Source organism: Clinocottus analis, unplaced genomic scaffold, assembly GCF_023055335.1.
Source record: "Clinocottus analis isolate CAN_PGR_092001 unplaced genomic scaffold, fCliAna1.0.p SCAF_32, whole genome shotgun sequence".
Lineage (NCBI taxonomy): Eukaryota > Metazoa > Chordata > Actinopteri > Perciformes > Cottidae > Clinocottus > Clinocottus analis.
The window spans coordinates 446,965-471,039 of NW_027176065.1; the positions used below are offsets into that span (position 1 = coordinate 446,965).

The following is a 24,075-nucleotide window of genomic DNA, read 5'->3' on the forward strand; positions in this document are numbered from 1 at the left end:
AATTTTATTTCAAGATTCATTCAAACACATCGAGAAAGCTGTAAATGACTGATAGTAATACATAGATGTAGAAGTAATTACAGTGACAAGCGATGTGCTGTTAAAATCACATTTTGATAAGGCACAGAAGTTGACTTCATACTCTAGTCTTTGTGTTGCAGAGAAGTTCATCTTAAAAAAAACCCTGCTGGATAAATAACATGACACCTGTCACTGTATAATGTAACCCTAAAACAAAAAACAGAGCTTGCACTTGTATTCAGGCTCTAGTGTGCTGCAGTCTGAAGAGACTGATGCATAGTTAGAGAGGTTATTCACTCGCCATTGTTTCATAACACCAAACACTTGGTTCTTAGCCGAGTGTCTTTCCTTCCAGAACAGTGAAAATATCCTCCAAGGACTTGTGGACACACTGCAGGAACTCACGGACGTTTCGAGTCGGGTAGCTGGACACAGTGCAGCTGATCCGGTTGTCAAAGACGCCGTAAAAAAGACCAAACCCATCAGGTGCATATGGGCCAAAGCCAGAAAAGTCCAGAGCTGGACTGGTGAGGGTGCTGGTTTCAAGTATGCTGAAGTCAAAGGCAGCGTAAGCTGGGTCTGTGTAGAGGCCGTGCAGAGCCTCGCCCTCTGAATCATGAAGGTATTCCAGGGCAAACAGGTGAGCGTCAAAGCCTTGTCCTATTGAGAGAAGAGAGAAAAAAAGGAGTGGTTAGTAAAGAAGACCGAAGTATGTGTGTGTGTGTGTGTCCATGTAAATGTCTGACACACACCAATAGTCCCTTCTTTGATGAGCTGCCGATGATTTGTCGAGCATTCACTCAGCATGGCCTGTAGTTGCTCCACACTGTGTCGTCCTGGCTGGAGAACAAAGGCGTGTGAACACCGTTGCGTCTGCAGGGTGACTGGCCGGATGCAGTCAATGCGGCCGTGCCTGAACCCTGCAGTGCTGCAACTCTCGCATGCAGCTGCTGTCTGTCCATACCGCCTCAGGAAACCCATTTGGAAAGCCAGCTGGACCACAGCGTCTGGACTCAACTTGCTCTTCTTCAACAGTGCCTTGCCACCTTTCTTGAACTCCATGGCATCAAAGGTGAGTGTCGACACGAGGGAGTCAAAGTTCTCCTTGGCTTTTCTGATGCCGTTCTCCAGCTCGCTGTCCAGGTTGAACTCCAGTCTGCGCACAGCTGAGGCTGAATCCACAGCAGCAGCAGCAGAGCCCGGGTGTACCAGCGGCCGCTTCGTTGTTTCTTCAAAGATCTCATTCTGAAAGATAAGCGCAGCTAAGCCGTCTCCCCAGGCGTGGTCGTGACTGATACCTGCGTGTCCGTCTTTGGTCAGTATGATAGTTATAGGTTTGTCAAACCACCGGTTGCATCCGTCACCGTGCATCATGTTGTGGGAGAGGTGGATTCTGTCCCTCATGCTTTCATCGTCCAGACTCAGACAGAAAAGGGCGCTGTCAATAATCTGCAAATGCTCTGCGTTTCCAGCAGCTATCAGCTTGTCCCTCAGTCCGGCCCACACGTCCCTGTTCTCACTGGTCAGGACCCCCAGAGGAAAGGCGGCAGCTGGAGTCGGGTCGGACAAAATGTACTTCAAGTGGGACTGGATCTCTGCAGGCGGCACCAAATCCCCATCCCTGTCTACAATGTCAAACACATACATGTTGCCTTTCCTCATCACGAGGAGATGTGGCGCTTTCTCATCCGTGAAGAGCTCATCCACCCTCCTCTTGGGGATCCGAGTTGAGTTGAAGAGGCGAATGAACGGGGACATGTCCACGGGGCGAGACAGGATAGACGAGGCCCGGTGGACGAGACCTTTAAAGCCGTCCATCTCTCTCTTTGTCAGGTTGAGGTGGGAAACTTCTGGCCTCTGTAAACCGGCTTGCAGGATCTTCATGAAGCTCATCGCTGAACACACCATATTGGTCGCCTTCACAAGCTGGTCATTGTACTCTGTCTTCGGGTCAGGATTGAAGACCAAGAAGGGGTTGGTGAGCATTATCGTGTAGCGAAGAGAAAGAAACCAGTTCAAACATGAATCTGAGAAAAAGAAAATCAAACTGATTGATTCGTGATTGATTGGAGATGCTCAATTCCAGGGTCAAGCATCAGTGTCAGACTCACCTGAAACGTAACTGGTGTGTGTATTGCTTTTGTCCTGAGCTACCAGTTCCTCTTGCAGCCGTTTCCCCACACCGCTCTGGAAATCATGTGCAAACTTCTCTGTTCTTCTACAAACACACAGTTCAGAGTGTTTCAGGTGAGGATGGGGTTGATAGTATTGACCATTAAGGGAAATGATTGCATTATAAAAGTTGATTCATTGTGTTTACCTGAACTGGTCATCGTCCAACAGAGGCCTCTGGGCCGCCAGATACCTCCTGACAGTATCCTCCAGCTTTGGTATGGGTAGCCTGAACAATCATTATGTTAAGATAAAATAAGATCATTCTTTAATAGTCCAACAGTGAATGATTGTCTTTGAAATGTTTGTGTTTTCACGTCGTTAACTTTGTTGTTTTGTGTCACAATCATATCAGAGTTTATTTTGGCCTAAACCAGGGGTCGGCTCTTTAGCCCCTTGGTTGTGTCTCCCTGAGGCTTTAAAAAACAAAAATAAACTTTTTATTTCATGATTCTTATTTCTGCCCGGTCAACAAGCTTTCAAAAGGAACTCTTCTTATGTTGGAGTTTGAGGTGATATTGGGTGATACTGAACTTTTTTTTTTTATTATTTAAATGTGCTTCACATACTATCCTGTCGCTGCCAAGCACCTTCCCCTGCAGGTCTCAGAGCCTCGCTCTCAGTAAACACTCAACGGTTAAATGCAAAAAAAAGAAAAGTCACGAGTAAAAAGTTTAATTCTGCGTGGAAATATTATTTTGCTTACACGGCAAACGGTGCTGGCTGACCTGTAAGCCTGATATGTGGTGAGAAATTTGTAAACAACATAACATAAATTATTGAAACAAACTAAGCAAAGTAAATATACTTTCAAGAAGTGGATCAGGTCTCCAGCCTTCAGTAGTGCTACTGGTTCTGTGCCAACTCATGAGACAGTCAGGCGTCCGCGAGTAAAATGTAATCGTCCTCTTCCGCTTGCCGTGCTCTAAAACTCGAGAGAGGACGCTCAGTGTAATCGTAACAAAAGTTACGTGCTTTAAAATGGAAACCTCATATAAGGAAGACAGGTATCGAAGCTCCTACCTTTTTATTACAGGACAGACACTCTACCACATTAGCCATCTGTCCTTATTCTTCTTCAATAATTTCATAAATAAAACAAACTATAGTTTTTGTATGTATAATAGGACTATACCACTTTATATGCTGTGATATCAAACAGCTTTTGGAGCTCCAGACAATTTCTTTTGGTGGAAAAAAGGGCAAAATGGCTCTTTAGATAGGAAAGGTTGCTAACTCCTGGTCTCAACTAACATGAGCGCTAGTTATGGACACGATGGGCTTATAGATATGCACTTTTAGTGTAATGTGAAACAGAATCCTTACCTGGGTAAACTCTTCTGGTGCTGCATGAATGGAGTATCACTTTGGCTCCAATACTCTGTTGAAGACTCCTTTTTGCTGCTGTAGTTCTGCTTGGTGATGCCCAGAGCAGTGGTTCTTGAATTAATTATGGATTTCCTCAGAGAGGCAACACATCTCACTGAAAGCAGACGGGCCATGGTGCTGGGTTATCATCCACGTCAAGCACACAGCTGTCACTCGAGGCTGTATTCATAATGCTAAGGTGTTCACTCCGTTCCTTTTCTAGCCTCCTTCTCAGTCACGCCCACGGAGGTGAGACTCTTTAGTTTTGGGCCATAGTGCTTTGAATAGTGTTGTTTGCACAACTCGACACACCCGGATACCTTCAAGGCTTTCAAGTAAATATAAACTTGTAACTGTTAGGGGAACATTGGGTGCTGTTTTGGGGGACTTGTCATACTCCAAAACTCACCAAATTGGGGCCGCTTGTCAGGCCTGGTAAAATTAGCCATCTGATAAAGGCGTAAACTTTTTTTTTTCAAAAACAACTCTCTAGCGCCCCCTAGAAGTTGGACCGGCTACGCCCCTCGCCCAGATTGTCCGATTGACTTGAAAAAATTCACACATGTCCAGCTCCACCTCCTCTACAAAAAAGCCTCTCAGACCCATAAAGTCCGCCTCCCAAAATTTTCCGCCATTCTGAATTTTGTGAAAAACACGTTTTTGCACTTTTCAGTACGCTTGGTCCGATTCATACCAAACTCTCTGGAAATCATGAATCGAGTTGTATCCTCAAGACTGCTTTAAAAGATTTTGAATACCTCATTCCGTTGAGGAAAATCAGACCAATTAACCTCTTAGGGGCGTGTCCTATTTTTAAATACTCATAATATTAATACTATAAAGACTAATGACTCCAAACTTTTTGTGTATGTGCACATTGCATCCCTTAACATGCAATAAATCAGTCGTGCGATTCAAACATTAGGAGGCGCTACAGTAATTCGTCCAATCTGCGATTTTTGGCGCATTTTTGTTATTTTTCGCCTTTTTTTGCCTTTTTGCAAAATGTATCTCCTCCTACAATTTTTATCCGATCAACTTCAATTCTGTTCACGGATGATCTAAAGACCCTTGAGAGTATGGCTTGTGCTTTGTTCGCGTTTTCACTCAACGGCCGCGATGTGACATGGACACAAAGACACACCTATTTTCTGCGTCCGCTATGTGATAGAAATCTGTTGTAATTCCAATGCACATCATGCAATCAGCCCAAAACTCCTCATGGAGGATGCCGGTCCAGGCCTGAGCACCTGGACATGAAGATATGTCAGAGCGCCACCTACAGGCAAAATGAAATGAGCCAAACGGCTTCAGATTCAAATGAAATTTAAATGAACTGGTCTACACTTCGAGTAGAATAACATGATGCATGTTCACAATTGTCATATCGCCACCTTCTGGCAAATCATCGGATTTACATGTAAATGAAGCTCGAGCTCAAATTCAGTAAGGAAAACAATTCCTACTCTCTGGGTCATTCATAAAGCTCAGTCCACGTCTCACAGCGATTACTTCATCGGCTGCTTGGGTGTCTGTATGTTCAATGAACCAACCACTCGGATTATATAAATATATATATCTATGCTGCAGGTGAGAGGGAAGCCTGGTGCTGCCACCGCGACCCGACCCCGGATAAGCGGCTGAAAATGGATGGATGGAATTATTATTTTTAATTTCACATTATTTTGGCGATGGGTGCCCTGTGTTTTGGTTTGAGCACCTATAGTGTATTTAGTAGTAGTTTTAAACATTGTGTTTACAATAAAGATTGTTCCCTATACGGGAACCACGTCTCCGTCTAATTACGTACAAGGAACTTGAGTGTCCTCCGAGTCTGTGAGACTGCGGGTACAAACCTAATCTTACCACACAACCAAAGGAGTCGCCCCCTGGTGGCCATTAGAGAAACTAAAATTGTAAGACACTTCAGCATTGGCTTCATCTTTGCCGCCTGATGAAAGGCCACCTGGCTGCGAGCCCCATTTTTTTCCGTCTGGCTTTGATTGACCCCGAGTGCTGTTGAGAACATTTTGTTTGGCCTTGTCTCTTAATCCCTGTTGGTCCGGCCCGGCTCTGCCCGGCTCTGTTCGGCTCTGTACGGCTCTGCCTGGATCACTTTATTCCTCTTTTAGATCTGCCTGGCTCTGTCAACACCCATTGGTACAGCAAGCTTTGTTTAACCTCTACGGACTGCCCGGCTGTGTTCAACACCACTCTGGTTGGCCCTCTTAGGCCCTTTCTCAACTCTGGGGTCCACATTCTCCCGAGCTTCACACTAAAAAGCTGCAGAACGAAAGGAGGAGGAGGAATCCCTGACGTTGCTATAGACCAAGCATTCTTTTAAGGCTCACTCTCATTGGCTGGCCGAGCAGGGAATCCCTCGGGACGCTCTTTGTCTCAGATTAATAAAACACAAACAGTCTAGTCGGGCCTCGCTGCACCAGGTAGTCCTCCACTCTGCTGAGGACCAGGACTGGATTCACAGCCCGGTCTGCTGTAGAAAGTCAGCTGTGCAGCTGCTGTTTTTTTAAGAACATAAATCTGCCTTGATTACTGCCAGCCTGCTGCAACACGGGCTCCAGCTGTAACAGAGGAGGAACCTAACATTTAGCAAAGCAGGGTGAATTCACTGCCCGGCAGAGTCCGGAAAAGAAGAAGAAAGGTGAATGAGGGAAGCTGCTGTTTGACTGTACGGCAGAAAGTTTTTCAGGAGGAGAAGAAACCTGCTGAGTTCATGTTGCAGAAGGAGACGGGAAGAAGCACGAGAGAAGAGTGGAGGAAAAAATACAAAATAGAAGAAAAAGCAGGAGTCCACAACTGAGGAAAAGAAAGGTGAGTTTTGTTGAGATTTTATAAGGAAATAAAGAAAGAGAGAATAGTTGGAAAATGGGAAAATAGGAAAATGACTTTGTAGTGAGAGTTAAAAGTAAAAAAGCAAGCTGATGTTTCTCTGCAGGAATGAGCTGGAAGTCTAGACGGTTAAATTGCAGCAGGCTGTGGAGAGCCGGGCGGCAGGAGCGATTGTGGGCGGGGAGAGAGGAAGTGTGGTCGACAGGAGAGGAATTTAAGCCCCATTGTTCTGGAAGAGCAGAGGCGTAGAGAGAGCCAGAGCAGTCGAACCGCCGACGACATGGACGTGAGCTCGGCCATGGAGAAGGTAGGACCGAAGCAATTACATCCTCACAGCTTGAAATGTGTCTTAAATACTTCCAGATTAACAGCAGCAGTGAGGAGGTCAAGGGTGAGGAGGTCTGAAGGGATGTTGCTCATCTGTTGGCCGTGAAACTCTTCTCTTTTAGTTTCACTCCATTTCACACAATTGCATTTATGATGAATAATTTCTGGCCGACAGCGGGATTATTCTGGTTTATTTGAACAAATTGAGTGACACATACGTCCGGCCAACACCGTTTTCAGTCCATCAGTTCAGATGATGTTCTACGTTGATTTGTGTCACATTTTGAGTAGCACATTATTTACAGACTGTTGATTTACAACAAACCTCGACAGCTTCGTCAGTTAGTGATAGCTCGCGACGGAATATCAGACACCTTCTTACTTTAATAAAAATGCAATGTGTAATTAGCGACCAAGACTTTACATTGATGTATCCCGAGTCATGCAGATGAATAATTGGGGGCTCTGGGAAAGGTTTTACTGACCGTGTCCGCAGTCGTGGATATATCTCCATTCTTAATCCCGCTTTTTAACTTTGATTGGTCAATTGATTTTTGTAAACTGGTGGGGAAAAATGTAACAATGCGTCTAAAACCAGACATTAGAAAGTTTGAGATGTGTTCAGCTAGTCAGAGATCTTAACTAAAGGTCATAATGAAGATTTGTCATGCAATCAAACCACATTATTGCAGTTTAATTATTTGGTCAAAAAACTTTAAATCCATTCAAACTGCTTAAACTAATCTACTTAAGTCCATGTTTTAAAGTATTTTGCTTTCTATGGCACAGACACAAAATGATCATCTCAACAATATGTAGAAATTAATGAGACTATTTTTGATGGAGTTGATTTGTTCCAAGACAGTATTGCCGAAGGAAAAAAAGGTGCTAACAAATAAATTGACCCTCTGACCTGCTGTAGACTGTGCAGTTAAAACTTTCGGGCTGCAGCCCGAGATTTCTAATTCAGTCAGAGAAGGTTAATCCAGGACCACGAGGACCTGAACCCGTCCTCTGCTCTGGCGGCCCTGTGTACAGTTTATCTCCCAGAGATCTATCCTGTAATTCATCCTCTGGTTGTTCGTCCAGAGGTCACGTCGGTCTGAGGCAGATAACCTGACGGATCAGTGTCACCTGTCGGGGGGTTTGACTCGCCCCCTCCCCTTCTTTCTATACAGGAGCTGGAAAAACTGCCATCACCAGGATGGAAATAACCTCGCACACACACACACACACACACACACACACACACACACACACACACACACACACACACAAATAAAAGACAAACACAATGGGTGTCAGGATTGTGGGGAGGTATCTCCGTCACCGAAATACAAAACAAGAACTCTCAGGCCAGAAAATACTCACAAATAAATGCATCCATTCATCACTTTCTCCATTAATCGATGATTCATTTTGTTTCTTAAGAACCAGAAAAATATATATGTATAAAAAAAAGCCTGTAAGGGTTTCCTGAGAGCCAAAGGCAACGTCATCAAATGTCTTTCTTTGCCCAAAGGTCTAAACTATGAAATAAAAACAAATGGCAAGCTGGAACAAGGGGATTTTTTAAAAAGGATTCCTAATGTATAGCGGCAGGTAGAAGAAAATAATAGTATTTTATATAGTATTTTCAGCCAAAGTACACAAACTCAATCATCGTTAACTGTGAGGTTCAGTTAGACGGGAGAAACTTTGGAAATGTGTTTTTGTTTCTGTTGGGAGATTGTTTCCTCGTTTTATGGCCATAAAAGTGAACGATCAGTTGTTTTTCCAACACTGAGTGGTTTCAGTTTTATTTCCAGACATAGTTTGTAAGGAAAAAGCTATTTAGGAAACCATTAAATCAAACTGTCATCCCTCCCTGCTATTTGTTAACAGTGTTTAATAGATTAGTGACATGGTGCTCTCTCCTATGAATTCCAGCTCATTCGTGACATGTTGTCTTTTAATGGAGATGAACAGGAAATATCCAGGATTCCATGTGACAAAGTTTTGGACATTAAAGAGGCTCAGCTCGCCGTCTCTTTGACCTCCAGCTTCTTATCTCTCGGTTTCCTGCAGTTTAACCGTCACATAGCCGACATGTTTAGAATTACTCGGCGAGGCTCGGTCCGATCCACCTACGACACACTCGCCTTATCTGACTCCCTAAATATAGAGCCGCCACACGTTTCCCTCTTTCTGGGAAAAACAAAACAAAGATGCATTTCCACTTCCATTCGGCAGACGTATTTTATTTCAGAGACGCTGAACGCTCTGTACCATTAAAGTGGAGAACAGTCCATCGGTCGGTGATCGTCCGATAACAGAGTTGTGACGAACTAATGAGCTTCAATTAATATCAATAGCTCGGATTTCCATCACAAAATACATTTTCTTTCACTGAATGAAATGCACGCTGCCGTTGCTTGCAGCAGATTAGAGAGCCGACGTTGAGCAGAACGACAAAACCAGAAGGGTTCAAAATTGATAAATGAGATTAGCGAGCCTTCTTGTAATTGTTGTGTGTTTCTGTAGTTGTTTCCAGCTGTTTTAGTGCCACTTATTCTAATTTTCACCTAATTTTAGAAGAATTTACAACATAAATCTGTTTATTCCAAGAACCGTTTGTTAGAATTGTGAAGATTGCCTTGTTTTATTAAAAAGGGAACTTCAGAAACCAATTCTGGGGTCTGGCCTCGAGCAAATTAAGATGTTTTTGCAACCACAAAGGAAATAGAAGTTGTTCTGTGTAACTGATTCACACTGTGTCGTGACTCGTGAAAAAAAGGTGAGTAAGTAGTTTATTTCTTGCTTGCTTGTTTGGAGGAACGCTTGAGTCACGTCTGCTCTCACGGTGACTCCCACCAGAGTCACACCGACGAGATTGCCGTTAAATAAACTTGTGCCAAATTGAATATAAAGGGGCGTGTCCGCCATTTATGTCAACCATGTAAAGCTCGTCACCAACAGCAGAGGTTTAGTAGAATGTTCCTTTAAACCAACTTACGACATGTGTTTTTTGTGGCATTGCTGCTGCTGGTGTCAGTTCAGTGACATAATACCTCATTCCGCACTTTACTTCACCTTTACTCTTATTATTGTTATTATTATTGATCGCTACCTTTATTTCTCATTTTTTTAATTGCATTGCTAATTATTTACTGCACCTTACTTATTTACTTACATTGTACTTATTACTTGTTTATCCAAATTTTATTTTATACTTTCTCTTGTATAGTTAAATGTTCTCTGTTGCTGTTGTTGTTGTTGCTGTGATGCACCTTCCGCCAGGACAAATTCCTCATTTATACCTACTCACGTGGCAATAAAAAAGTTTCTGATTTCTGATTCTGATAATAATGAACACGCAAACACACACACACAAACACGTTTATATTACCTTGTGGGGTCCATTGACTAATACCAGCTTTGTTGGACCCACCCATTCTGAAGGGTCTAGAGTAATGGTTTTAACACACACAGACACATACACAGACACACACACACACACACACACACACACACACACACACACACACACACACACACACACACACGCTGTCAGTCAGTCAGTGTATTCCAGAGGGATGTAATAAAGTCTTGTCCTTCTTCAGCTGTTCCTGTTGCATCCGTCATTGCTGTGACCTTTTCAACACCTGTCAATCAACGGTCTCTTCACCGTCACACACACTCACACACACTCTCTCTTTCTCTCTCTCTCTCTATCTCTTCACACCTCCTAACACACTCATCTGTACACTCTAGCGGCTTCGGTGTGCGTCTGTGTCCAATGGAGATGAATCTCAAAGGAATATACAACAATGCAACGAATTCTGACAAAACACTTGTTTAAAATCTTACGAATGGAACATTTTTTGGGGGTATTTTCCTAATACACGTGTCAAATTCCACTTGTCTCCTCACATACAGGCTTTTTAAAATAAACCTTCGTCTTCACAACAAACAAGGCAATAAAACTACTTCCTTTGAGGTCAAATAACAACGTACAAGAAGTTATTTTGCAAATAATTCAACATTGCAGCGTTTTGGTTTGACCCTTCACTACCGTGGTTGTTTTGTATTCTTTATACTTCTCGTTTATGATTTGTGAATTACATGCAAATTCATTTCACGAGATATCTACGAATTATAGCATGTTCATCTGTGTAGGTTAGCACTGTCAGCATAGTTGGCTGTTAGCACTGTTGGCTGTTAGTACTGTTGGCTGTTAGCACTGTTGGCTGTTAGTACTGTTGACTGTTAGCACTGTTGGCTGTTAGCACTGTTGACTGTGAGCACTGTTGACTGTTAGCACAGTTGGCTGTTAGCAGTGTTGACTGTTATCACTGTTGGCTGTTAGCACTGTTGGCTGTTAGCAGTGTTGACTGGTATCATTGTTGGCTGTTAGCACTGTTGGCTGTTAGCACTGTTGGCTGTTAGTACTGTTGACTGTTAGCACTGTTGGCTGTTAGCCGTGTTGACTGTTATCACTGTTGGCTGTTAGCACTGTTGGCTGTGAGTACTGTTAGCTGTTAGCACTGTTGACTGTTAGCACTGTTGACAGCACTCTTGGCTGTTAGCACTGTTGACTGTTAGCACTGATGGCTGTTAGCACTGATGGCTGTTAGCACTGTTGGCTGTTAGTACTGTTGACTGAAGCACTGTTGGCTGTTAGCACTGTTGTCTTTCAACCACCGGCTTGTCGTCGACATGTTGAGAGCTGTCGAGAGGCAATCAAATCTTTTAATATAACTAAAATGAGAAAGTTATTTATAATGTCACCCCCTAGCTGTTGTCATGAATGGGACAATAAGCGATAAAGACCAAAACTGCTAGTTATTTGACTACGCTCGTAAACATGTTTATTTGCACATTTTTGGCCTAATCTGCACCATTTTTCAGTACCGGCGGTTCCGTCTTGATTTAAATATGACAGTATCCTCATACGCAAAGCCAGGTCCAAAAATAAATCCCAGTTTGGTGTGGAAGAACAGAGCCCTGACTGTTATCCAGACCTGATCAACAGTGTTGGCTCTCACTAAATGCTCTCTTTTGGTTGAATGGGACTCTTTCTGTGTGTGTGTGTGTGTGTGTGTGTGTGTGTGTATATATATATATATATATATATATATATATATATATATATATATATATATATATATATATATATATATATATATATACATGTATATATATACATGTATATATATATATATATATATATATATATATATATATATATATATACATGTATATATATATGTATATATATATATATGTATATATATATATATATATATATACATGTATATATATATATATATATGTATATATATATATATATATATATATATATATATATATATATATATATATATATATATATATCTCAGTCTGTCAGCACCAGCTTGTTTGAGCAGAACAGTCGTCAGGTTTCCTGCCAGAGACCCCCCTCGCCACACACACACACACACACACACACACACACACACACACACACACACACACACACACACACACACACACACACACACAGACAGACAGACAGGGATAGTAGGAGGTGAAAATACAGGGATGACTGAGAAAATTTAGATCGTCAGTACTGAGATGATGTCACTGGGTGGACCAATGACATCATCCATCCTTGATGTGTGTGAGTGCGCGTGCATGTGTGTGCGTGTGGTTCACTCCCTTCTGTTCCTCCCACACTCACTGAGAAATGTTCAAAAACAACAATTCCTCCTCTGAAGGTCCACAGAGAAGCATTTCTTCGAGACCTTTCCTCCACATCGCACAGGCCTCGCCAGCAGAGCACGTTGGTTAAAAGCTCCAGAGAAAGCTGACGCTAGCTGCGCTAATGATATGAAACCACAGCTCCAACGGGCCCATAAAGTATTGCAGCCGAGTGCAACTTTATTTTTCATTTATTTTGTCTGCATCAGATTATAATTATCCATGTGGCAAAGAATGATTGTTGCCTTCGTGCCGAGAACATAGTTGGCAGAGCAATGAGGAGAGAGAGAAAAGTACAACTTGTCGACTGCGAGCTAAAGGTCCTGACTGACGAGGTGTGGAGGCATTCATCAAGAATTTAGACGTGACCGGGAGAAACGGTATTTGGGATTTAATATGCCGTGATTACTGGAACGTCTGTGTTCGACACCTCTTATAAATGTGTTTCAGTTTAACTCTATTAACTTCGCTGTAACTGCGTGTGGCTATTTGCGCTAATCTTCATTAAATGCATAGTTTTTGTAATGAGGCTCATCTGGGACAACTTCTGCTCTAAATGTCTGCATAATAACGTATTTATACACTTAACAATGCACTGGAGACACTATTTGTTCAGCAGTTGAGAGGAAATTTCAGTCTTGGCGAGTGCTTTAACAATCTTTTTTTTCTTTATTTGTTCATGTTTAAATCAGACATTTGACTTACTTGTAATGTGAAAACTATACTGAATATTGTTCTTCATAACATCATGAAAAGTAGAAGATTTCAAGCCCAAATTTGTTTTTTTTCAGTTACATAGGAATCCAACAAACTCTGGCGTTCGTCCTTTAAGAGTCTTTAGGCCTTGGCCAATGGTCAGGTTGTTAAAATTCTCAATAAAATCTTGTAATTTTGACTTAATTTTTTTTTAACCTTTTTGAAGCTTTTTGGTACCTTTTCGTTGTTGTCGCGGTCCGTTCTAGTTCTAGCTGTTGTGGCCTCTGATCTTTGACGACCTCACTGTTGTTTCATGGACTGCACCTTTTTATGAACAATGTGTGTGTTTAACATCGTGTTATGTTTTTGTCTGCTCTTAGATGTCTGTGAAGCCGAGTGCGGGAGGTGCAGCGGGGTGTCACGTTTGTGAGGGGAGCTGTACTGGATTCCAGCCGCATTCCTGGAGGTACAAAACTTCACTGCTTTTCATGTGCTCATTCTCTCTGAAACACAAAAACAAATAAAAAAGAAAGGAATGAAAGAGAAAAAAGTGCTGAATACCGTACTCGTGGTTTCTTTACCCTTCTCTCTCCTCAACGATTATCTGCTATTAAAGGAACTTGTTAGTGGTTTTGCTTCTTTTTTTCTTCGTCCAGTTGACTGAAGATGAGATGGGAGTCAGTTGAGTGGGAGTCAAACAGCACTTACAAGCCTAAACTAATAAACGTAAAGGTTTTGGGAAGGACATTTTAATTTAGTTTTTGCATCAAAAAGGCCCCTTTTTCCTCATCTTTTTTCCAGTGGGAAACCACTAAAATTGCACAAAAAGAATCTCAAATGATCACAAACTTCTCCAAAAAATTGTTACCCAATTAAATTAAAGTGCCACACTTTTGACTGAAATCCGGCCAACCTGGCAGCGCGTCCTTTAATTCTTCAACAGTCTCTGAAAGCTGGTCATGTGATATGTCTCACCTGAAACCCACTTTGTGCAGGAAAGCCTGCATCTCCTGCGGCTGCAGTGCCGTGGACCACGCTCCGGGAAGTGATGTCGAGGACGACCAGCGAATGGGACGCCTGCTCGCCGACTCGCCCTGCTCCCATTTGACAGTGAAGGTCAAAGGAGGCGGCGGCCTCCGCGTATACAAGAGGAACCGCATGATCGTGACCAATCCGGTGGTGACGCGCAAAGACCCGACCTTCAACACCACCACGTACGACTGGGCGCCGGCCGGCCTCAACCAAACACTGGTGAGGGTCACTGAGGCGTGCAGGCGGTTGGTTGGTTTTTGTGTGACGTTGCAGTCTGTCGCTCTGCAACGGCACGTAAAGTCACGTTTTACTCACCGGCTGCTGTTCGTTGCGGAGATCTGAGATACGATGACTCTTTGATTTGTCATTTAAAGCTCAGGCTGCCGTAATGTTCGATTGAAGGAATACAAAGCACCATTGGCGGGGCTGTGCATTTTCTACCTAAGCCTTCTGTGCCGTCTATCGTGTACATAAATACTCGCATGACGGGATACTGCGTTATTAACGAACAATGCATGTAGTTCGCATTAACACATTCAGTTACAAAACATGACAAAACGATCCAACATGGACGCCAGATCTGTTTTTGTATTCACACAAAAATCGTCACAAACATTCGACACACGATGCTAATTAGCACATTACTGGTAGCGGCATCCGTAGCCCACAAGTTTATTGGTTTTATTGGCAAACAGTAACTGGTACCATAGTTTAGGACCAGTCCTCGATACTCATCCCTTTGTTGGTTGTTTTTGAAACTATACACATACTCATAGACAAAGAAAAGCCCACAGTGCATGCCTAAAACATGATGCGGACATGGATTATCTTTTCAACAACATGAGAAACTAAATTATGTTCCCACCATCAAAGCTCACCACTGGGATGTACCACTTTATTCATTTTAGTTTATTTTCTGCAGGCTCCTCTGCGCGTCGACCAGTCTAGACCGCCTGGTTTCCATTAAAAACCAGCATGTTTCAGGTTTCACGGCCTATAATTATAAGGATGACAGTGATTATTGAGCACTGCGGTGTGGCGGGGGCCATGACTGCGGTTGAACTTGCAGAGACAGATCCAAATCCGACACTGAGACCGCTCTCCACATCTGCCTTGAGTGTGCCGATGCAGCTCGAGAACGTTAGTCACCATCTTACTGCAGACAACACGGACGTGGCTCTGCACGGAGTGATGATGACAGCTGGAACACAGACTCCTGAACGACGCAGGAGTTTGTCATTGAGCCATGTTAGCGAGGTGTATCAGCACAGATCAGTGTTTTCGGATTTATTCACTTTAGGCGTGTGTTCAACATGCTAGGATGTCAGTATGGTCGAGAGAAAGAAACAAAAAAGTAGAACATTTTGATTATAACTATGAACATTCAGTATGAGCTGAACAGGGTTCCCCAAAAATGTTTTTTTGAGCAGCCCCCGAATTTTTACTCTATGGTTCAAGGCCTAAACAACAACCTACAGAGTTGTAAAAAATCACGATAAAGCAAAGACTTGGCCTGTTAACAAGGATTTTAGTTTATTTTTAAAAACTGAATGGACAGATCAGCAATGTAGAAATGTTAATTCAAATATAAATTTGCTTTACGCACTCGTTTTTGATCTTTCTGACTTGTCTCAGTGACTTACCATAAAAGACTATTTGAGACATTTTTTTAAAATTATAAATAGTTGTATGAATATCAACAGATTAGACATTTTTTGACTCACATCACTGACACATACATAAATACATCAGCACTGCAGTCTGCTTTGTACTACTTGTAATTTGATTTGATTCTATATTTCTATTCCAGTACATTTCAGTGTACAATACTTTCTCCACTAAGCTCATTTGATTAAACTGTGGGTCTAAACTTCTGCAGGTCCTCATGCAGGTGTCGAACTGATCTCTTTAAGACCAAACAGCTCCCCGTTGTGGTGAATCTGCAGCCGGATAAATGTGAAAGAGGGTTACAGGTAAAATGTAAAATGCCCCTGATTCCCCCTCAGGCCGTGCAGTACATGGAGCTCATCCCGCAGAGTCAACATCCGCTCTCGGGGACAGATGGAGCGTTGCAGCGGCGCAGGCAGCTCTTCAGTCAGCTGCCGGCCTACGATCAGGACCCCATGAAGTGTCAGAGCCTGGCCAGTGAGGACGAGGTACGGCACCCTGCCAAGACCAAAATAGACAATAACACGACAGTTTTTCCGCTTTTAAGCCATTGATGCCTATGATTTATGTTTTATTTATTTTGAAATAATGTTTTATTTTAAATTAGAATGTCCTGCCTTAATGTTTCGACACATGTTACTGCTGTACTGACTGATGAGTCGCCAACTTAATTTTGTTGTATGTTTTTGACGATGACAATAAACATCCTTACCTTTTAGTTATTACTCTTGTGGTGATTGTGGCGGCCTCCTGTGGGCGAGGATGGTAGTGTTTTTGAATAAATGTAACAGTTATATATATGATCATATAGAGTCTTCACTATTAAACCTAGTGTTTCATAACCAGTTAAAACTTCCTCATAGTATATTTAGGCAGTATGTTAACAAACCAATATCCCTTAAATTTGTTTTCATGAAAAACATCGTAAACGCGGTGTGTCTGTTTCCCTCTCACTTCTTCTATGTCCCGCTGCAGATTTCCTCCATGCTGCTGTTTGTGAAGAGCTACAAACAGGAGGTGCTGGGAGTCGGCGAGGTGGCCTTGCCTGGTGAGGGCGGAGCTCTGACGGAGGCAGCCACTCAGAGGACGGCGAAGGATGCCAAGGACAGCAGCCACAGTGGCAGGAAGGATGCCGCGGAGCCTCCGGACCATGGCTCCTCCCACAGCGGCACTGCCTCAGCTACCGGCTCCACCAACGGAACAGATGACAAGACTGGACACGTAAGTAAAAAAAAAAAGATTGGAAAGGAAGCCGAAGGGTATTCAGTTAGTTGCAATCTGCGACCTGACCACTAGATGGCACAAAATCCTACCCACTGGTCCTTTTAAGTAGAATCTTAATTTTACAAATAACTATGCCTAAAGCTTTGTTGTTGTGAGTGAAGATACTATTATCCTCTATGAGGTGTAGTAGAGTAGAAGTTTAACGTAGCATACAATGTAAATAGGCTACTGAAGATATGTACAAGCAACGGGAAATTGTAGCTACAAAATGCCAAATGACTTAACCCTCCTATTACCTTTGGAGTCATTTTGATCCCATGCAATGTTTAACGTCTCTAAATAAATTGTTTTTTGTTTTTTTTTTGCTTCATAATTCATGAATTTACCTAATGCGATGGGAACAACTGAGTAGATTAACATGATGATATGTTTTCAATGTCCTGTACTCAACTCGTACGCATCGGTGTTCTTCGGGGTCAATTTGACCCCAAGCTGTTGTTCACTGTGTAAAACATATAACAAATATTAACATTTTACACACATTGGTTTTGGTTGTTTGGGTTGATATTGAGTTCTCTTTAACATACGATCATATGATCTAAGGTTTTAGGGCTCTAACCTTACTTAAACACCAGATGTCGTTGGTTCACGAACCTCTCTCCCTGTCTTCTAGCGCTGTACCGGTTGCCACGAGGAGGTTGCCAAAGAGAGTCCAGCTGTTTACGCCGAGCGTGCAGGTTACCATCGCGCCCTGTGGCATCCCACCTGCTTCGTGTGCTCAGAGTGTGGCCGGGGGCTTGTGGACCTGGTCTACTTCTGGTCCGGCCAGAAGCTGTTCTGCGGACGCCACTACTGTCAGACGGTCTGGCCGCGATGCTCCGGCTGCGATGAGGTGAGACGGGCAGACTTTCCCGCGGACGCGATTAACGTCAGACGTCGTGATGAGTGTGAAGGCTAATTTATACTCGGGTTTTACGCAGAGACGCAAGCACGCAAGACACGCATGGCCGTCCTTGCGTGGTCAAATCGGCCATTTTGCGTGCTTGCCTGTGTTACCTCAAATTTCTGACTATCCGTCAAAGCAACGCGAGCCCGCAAGGCTGTGATTGGTCTGCTAACCACGTCCTTTCTGAGTCTCTCATGTCCGGTTTCATAGCATAAAACCTCTGTTTTTAAAAGCCACAGCAGAAACATGAACAATGGATCCTGTTGAAGAACGTTTGGCTGAAGAGGTCCACAAATATGAACATTTATAAAAACCCGTCTGAGTATAAGGACACAAAGATGGAGGTGAATTCCTGGAGGGAGATATCGGTGAACGTCGGTGTGCAGGTCGACTCTAAACGGTCGTTGCGCCACCTGCTGGTCTGGAGTATGAAAAACGCACGAGAACTATAAACCAAAACGAGTCCGTCAATCCGACTGCGTGGCCGGCCAGAGTTGTAGTTGCAAGAGTATAATTCGCCCTTAAGTACGGCTTCACAGAGCAGCCGATGCTGTAGGCTCTAAATATACAAACATACAGTTTGTATACAGGACACAAGGCAGTTACAAAAGATGGAGATTGGTTTGACCGATGCAAAACCACATGACATGATGCCACCCCACAGACATCAGTTAAACAACTTTATATTTTGTCTATCTCCTCTCTGCTTCCCCTCCCCCCGTTCTCCTCCCTTAGTTGATCTTCTGTCAGTCTTTCCACACGTCGAAAGATGGACGGACGTGGCATCGTCATCACTACTGCTGCTGGAAGTGCGGGCAAAACCTGGACACGCCCTGTCAGCACTGAGACATTGTGGTCCGTCTTAAAAGAGTTTTAGCACTGCTGGTAAAAACTGAATCACAGACAAGAAAACAAAAACACCAAATCTGATATTGAGTGTAGTTGGTTTGCTTGTTTTATATAAATAAAAGAAATAAGTAGAGGTTTACATCTTTAGTTTTGTGTCTGCTCCTTTGTGTTTTCCCCTTGTTACGGTCTGCTAAACACACACCATTAAAATAAGTAACAGATCAGTAAAACCGAACAAATGGGGCTTAAATTTGATATTTATTTGACATGTACTAATTAAAATACTGTATCCTTCCTAAGTTCAGTTGATATATGGCCGTTTATAATACTTAAAACATCAAGCGGACGTTGAGGTATTTAAATACTTGTGTTTGAGGTACTTAAGCAAACGTTAAGTAGACACTCAAGTGTTCAGCAAACAGCTGGTGGATTTATTAGCGCTTACATTGTCGACAGTGACTGGAGCTTTTAGATAGACACAGCAAATTAAAAGTCCAGGCTCTTTTAACCCCTTTACGCATACTTCATCAGCAGATTTTCATGGTGCTGCGGAAGTTTTTCTTGAGGATTTTATTTCCCCTGTTGGCTAATTTTCTTGACTTTGGAGAGAGCCGTTTGAGAAAACAGTCCACTTACTGTCTTGGGAGCTTTCGGTCCTATCACACCGTCTGGAAAAGTTTGAACGTAACGGATCCATGACACATGAGGAAAATCCATCTTCTGAGGTCATGAACCAACATCCATGCTCAATATTTGGATTGTATTGATTCCACAGGATTTAATGTATCCTGCATTCTGTAACTAGTTATTCAGCTTTTAGGATAATCCCATGTTGGGCCACTTGATTGAAATAATGTAATCTTGTATATTTGGAGATCTCTTCTTGCTTTTATAAACAACATACATGATTAGAATTCACAGAACTTGAAAGAAGTTAAACCACAGTGGTTATGGAAATATTTGTACTTCATAATAGTTTCCTGGACCAGAAAAAGGTCAAGAAAACTAAATGTTACCCTGAAAGGTCTGCTTTATTCATATGGAAGAAGTACACTGCAACATGTTGCAACTGTGCTGCTGCAGTGAGGATATTTAAAGATATTTAGAGTGAAGATCAACTTACATTTTGGGTTTTAGGTTGAATATGTGCAGATTATTGTTTCGCTTTTACTTCCGGCAGAAACAATCTAATTGTTTAATTGAAGCCTGGGAGAACTGGACAGGAAGAAGGCTGGAAACGGCATAAATCTGATTCACAATTAATAATATTCTGCTGGATTCATGATTGTTTAAACTAGAGTAGATTTCAACCCTCTGCCTTTTAATACCTATCGAAGTATTTTTGCTTTTAGTTTGTCATTTTCTTTGTCACATTTTTGACACATTTGGCATTTAACCTCTATCATGAAGAGGAATTTGTGCTGCTCGACGTTACATCAAGTGTAGAGTTCTGTAGTTTAACACTTTGCAAAGGTGATTTGTTTAAATATATAAAAATGAAAATTGAGTACTGTGCGGTAGAGCTGTGCAGTTCGGCCCAAAAGCCGTGCTCAGCCGTAACAATGGCGGGTAACATCATTAATATATCACAATTTAATCTTGAAAGCGCAGTGAGATACTTACCTGTCAGGATTCAAACTTTAGTTGTGTATTTAACTTTATAACAACAATTGATAACCCACAACTAATGCTCTGTAACAGGGTCACAACACTTTGTGACACAGTTTGTAATGCTAATAATTCTACATTTCTAAAATTGCAAAGTCGAATTTCTGTCAACTTTCAGTTTTGATTTCTCATCCGCCGTTGTTTCCCCCGTTTGCAGGTGCTCTGGGATATTGAGAAACGTGGAAAACACGCCACACAAATAGGTGTGCTATGGAAGTCCATTCTCGCCACACACACAAAAAACAATTAGAACCAAAAAAAAAAAAAAAGTTAGGACCCAAAAAAAGAAAAAAAATTAAGACCAAAAAAAAAAATTAGGACCAAAAAAAAAACGGCTTTTTTTTTCGTTGACTTGAAAAAAGGCAACAAAAAAAACGTTTCACTCCAGGAGAGAAATGAGAAGTTGAAGATAACTGTAGCTAATATATGTTCACACAAAGTACACTGAGTTCCTTCCATTGATCATTTTTAAGATCTCAGTAAAATGCAAAGTCCACACGTATATTGAATTAATTATTTACTTTAAAGTAACCATCATCAGGCTTACAGGTGGTTGACATTGTCTAGTTATCTTTTGGTAAATAACAAGAGCACTTGAATATAAAACAATGCTTGCAATGTTAAATTAAAAGAATACGTGAATTGAAACAAGATTGGACTATTTTTTGACTTGTACTTGTTTTGTTGTATGAACAATACATATTTACATTTAAATGAAGGTTTGTAAAACCAAAGTGATGAAATAACGTATTGCTTAGATGTTTTTTTGCTTTCGTCAATGAAAAGAAAGAAAACAAATATATATTTTTTGTCCTAATTATTTATTTATTTTTTCTCAATTTTTTGGGGGGTCCTAATTTCTTTTTTTGTGTGGCGGGAATGGGCTTCCACAGTTTGCAGACCGGCAACTTGCTTGTCCCAGCATGCAATTCGGCTGTGTAATTTTGCACCATGACTGAACTTAAAACCCCTGACAGGTAACTAGCTTAGCTGCGCTCTCAATTCTAAACAGTGAGAAACTAAATATTCTTAATGCTGATGATGGACAACAACAGATGTTATCTTATACATTGTTTTTATTGTGGAAATAAAATGTACAGAGAAAGCAAGTATGTAACATTTGATTATGCAGAAGTAGGTATGATTTTTTATTCAGCAAATATATTTGGTTTTATTTGTGCATTTTCCTACGGACGTCCAGCAACGTGAGTGATAAGTATCCCTGTGGTGTTCATGGAAAAATACTAATTGGTTATATTCAGGAAAAGATTGTGGTTTGGGTGTAAATAAATTCGAAAGCGGTGTAACTTAAAGTTACTACAAGGAACTGAATTAAACTTTGAGTTGATTCTGGCGCCCCCTGTGGACAGAAGTGGTACTGCTTCTGAGCCACATATCCACCACTGCCTCCAACCCTTCACAGAGTTTGTGGCTCTTTGTACTTCCTGGGTCACAAATACGTGAATTACACCTAAATTGAATACTTATGTTGTATAAGAATTATAGTGCGTTACTTTTTGTAGGGATAGCTTTACGAACAATGTGTGAAAAGCCTGACGTGTGTTTGGCACCAGCACTTTAAGCGAGGGGCAAACGGCTAGAGCAATTATGAAATAATACACACTTGATACGAACACAAAGAACAGAGATATGTGTCTTTGTCTGGGTAAAATGATCTGCTCTTTGAAGGATGTTAAGAGAGATTTTTTCTGCTCATTGGATTAAAGGCACTTCTGATTGAACTCCCTGTTGTCTGTCATCTTTTTGAAAAGTGTTTCATCTGTAAATGTATATTTTCACCAACATTATATTATCATTATATCCCTTAATGAGACATTGAAACGAATTCTATGAAGAAGAACTTTAGCTTTTCTCGGTACTTGGATGTCTCACCGAGCAGCTCTTGTTGATGGGGCGAGTGGTATTTTACCCAGTAAGGTGATCGTAAGGTGTAATGTGAAACAGAATCCTTACCTGGGTAAACTCTTCTGGTGCTGCATGAATGGAGTATCACTTTGGCTCCAATACTCTGTTGAAGACTCCTTTTTGCTGCTGTAGTTCTGCTTGGTGATGCCCAGAGCAGTGGTTCTTGAATTAATTATGGATTTCCTCAGAGAGGCAACACATCTCACTGAAAGCAGACGGGCCATGGTGCTGGGTTATCATCCACGTCAAGCACACAGCTGTCACTCGAGGCTGTATTCATAATGCTAAGGTGTTCACTCCGTTCCTTTTCTAGCCTCCTTCTCAGTGACGCCCACGGAGGTGAGACTCTTTAGTTTTGGGCCTTGGTGCTTTTAATAGTGTTGTTTGCACAACTCGACACATCCGGACACCTTCAAGGCTTTCAAGTCAATATTTGAGACTCCAACGAACAACGCTGACCGGAGGCCAGTTTGTCTATCCTCACTTCCTTTCCTCGCCTCCTCGCCTCCTCGCCTCGCGTCTAAGTCCAGATGCTGACTTCAAAACAATGTTCTTATCAATGTGTAATTTTGCCTTTAGAAGCTGTTTGCACTTGTTAACATCAATTAAAGCAGTTGAATTGGATGTCACATGTTTGTGTGTAAATGAAATATGAATATATCTTATTACTTGTAAAGTACTATTCATACAACTATTCCTAGTGCTTCACAATAACATATATAAAGGTTATAATACACAGGTGTGTGTTGAGTTACAATGTATGACATATGCACATTATGCCACATTGAGCGTTAAATTTAAAGTAAATAGCGTTCTCATGTTTTCTTAATTTTTCCTACAAGTGCTTCATGTCCCTTACTCCCGTATTTGATTTGATTTGATAACCTGCTGACTTTATAATAAAATGACTATTCAACTCATTCATTTGACAATGTAATTAAAATCGTATGGAAGCCCATTTCTGCCTCACAAAAATAAAAAATTAGGACCAAAAAAAAAGAAGAAAAAAAAAGAATTAGGTTCCCCCCCCCCAAAAAAATAGGACCTAAAAAAATAATAATTATGACGAAAAAAAATAAAAAATAGAACCCAAAAAAAGAAAAGAAAATTGAGACCTAAATCAATAAATTAGGACCAAAAAAATAAAAATAAAAATTGGGACGAAAAAAATAAAATAAAAATTAGGACCAAATTAAAAAAATATATTTAGCATCAAAAATAAAATTATAATAATTAAGATCCAAAAAAAAAAAAAAGAGGACAATAAAAATAAAAAAATAAATAAACTTTTTTTTTTGATCGTAATATTTTTTTTTCTTTCAAAATTGTTTTTTTCTTCTTTTTTTTGTGTGTGTTCGAAAATTGGCTTTCATAGGAATACGTTTGGGAGATACAATATATTTTGTTTTTGTTTACATAGTTCCAAAAAACTAAAAAGACACACACTCAGGGTTCATCCCCAGTCTCTTATTTGTCATTCCCTCACTCCTCACCTGTGAGGAGTGAGGGAATGACAAACCCCTACGACGTAGCCTGACGTGCACCTCCCCAAAATCCTAACTGCGCCTCACGTCGACGCGGACTGCAAGCGCTGTGATTGGTCCGCT

At 41.5% G+C, this 24,075-nt stretch overlaps 2 protein-coding genes across 2 annotated transcripts; one reads left to right on the forward strand and one right to left on the reverse strand.

Annotated features, from left to right (window-relative positions):
• Positions 1-258: 258 nt before the first annotated feature.
• Positions 259-3,695, reverse strand: LOC137798884 (carnitine O-palmitoyltransferase 2, mitochondrial-like). Its single transcript, XM_068595906.1, has 5 exons — positions 3,520-3,695; positions 2,342-2,422; positions 2,133-2,239; positions 774-2,048; positions 259-681 (listed from the first exon to the last, which is right to left on the reverse strand). Exons 1-5 carry the CDS (start codon positions 3,693-3,695, stop codon positions 353-355), a joined length of 1,968 nt encoding a protein of 655 aa, XP_068452007.1. The 3' UTR covers positions 259-352.
• Positions 3,696-6,176: 2,481 nt separating this feature from the next.
• lmcd1 (LIM and cysteine-rich domains 1) lies at positions 6,177-19,387 on the forward strand. The gene is made up of 8 exons (XM_068595905.1): positions 6,177-6,393; positions 6,518-6,718; positions 13,536-13,621; positions 14,151-14,406; positions 16,194-16,343; positions 16,831-17,076; positions 17,753-17,971; positions 18,761-19,387. Exons 2-8 carry the CDS (start codon positions 6,692-6,694, stop codon positions 18,869-18,871), a joined length of 1,095 nt encoding a protein of 364 aa, XP_068452006.1. The 5' UTR covers positions 6,177-6,393; positions 6,518-6,691; the 3' UTR covers positions 18,872-19,387.
• Positions 19,388-24,075: the final 4,688 nt, after the last annotated feature.

What these genes read in the sequence shown, in the direction of transcription:
- lmcd1 (XM_068595905.1), top strand. Translation starts at nt 6,692, where the DNA reads ATGGACGTGAGCTCGGCCATGGAGAAG. An exon ending in CCGGCCTCAACCAAACACTG is followed by an intron (nt 14,407 to 16,193) that starts GTGAGGGTCACT and finishes ATTCCCCCTCAG; the next exon opens with GCCGTGCAGTACATGGAGCT. An exon ending in GATGCTCCGGCTGCGATGAG is followed by an intron (nt 17,972 to 18,760) that starts GTGAGACGGGCA and finishes CTCCTCCCTTAG; the next exon opens with TTGATCTTCTGTCAGTCTTT.
- LOC137798884 (XM_068595906.1), bottom strand. Translation starts at nt 3,695, where the DNA reads ATGGCCCGTCTGCTTTCAGTGAGATGTGTTGCCTCTCTGAGGAAATCC. An exon ending in ACACACCAGTTACGTTTCAG is followed by an intron (nt 2,049 to 2,132) that starts GTGAGTCTGACA and finishes TCTTTTTCTCAG; the next exon opens with ATTCATGTTTGAACTGGTTT. An exon ending in CATCAAAGAAGGGACTATTG is followed by an intron (nt 682 to 773) that starts GTGTGTGTCAGA and finishes TTCTCTCAATAG; the next exon opens with GACAAGGCTTTGACGCTCAC.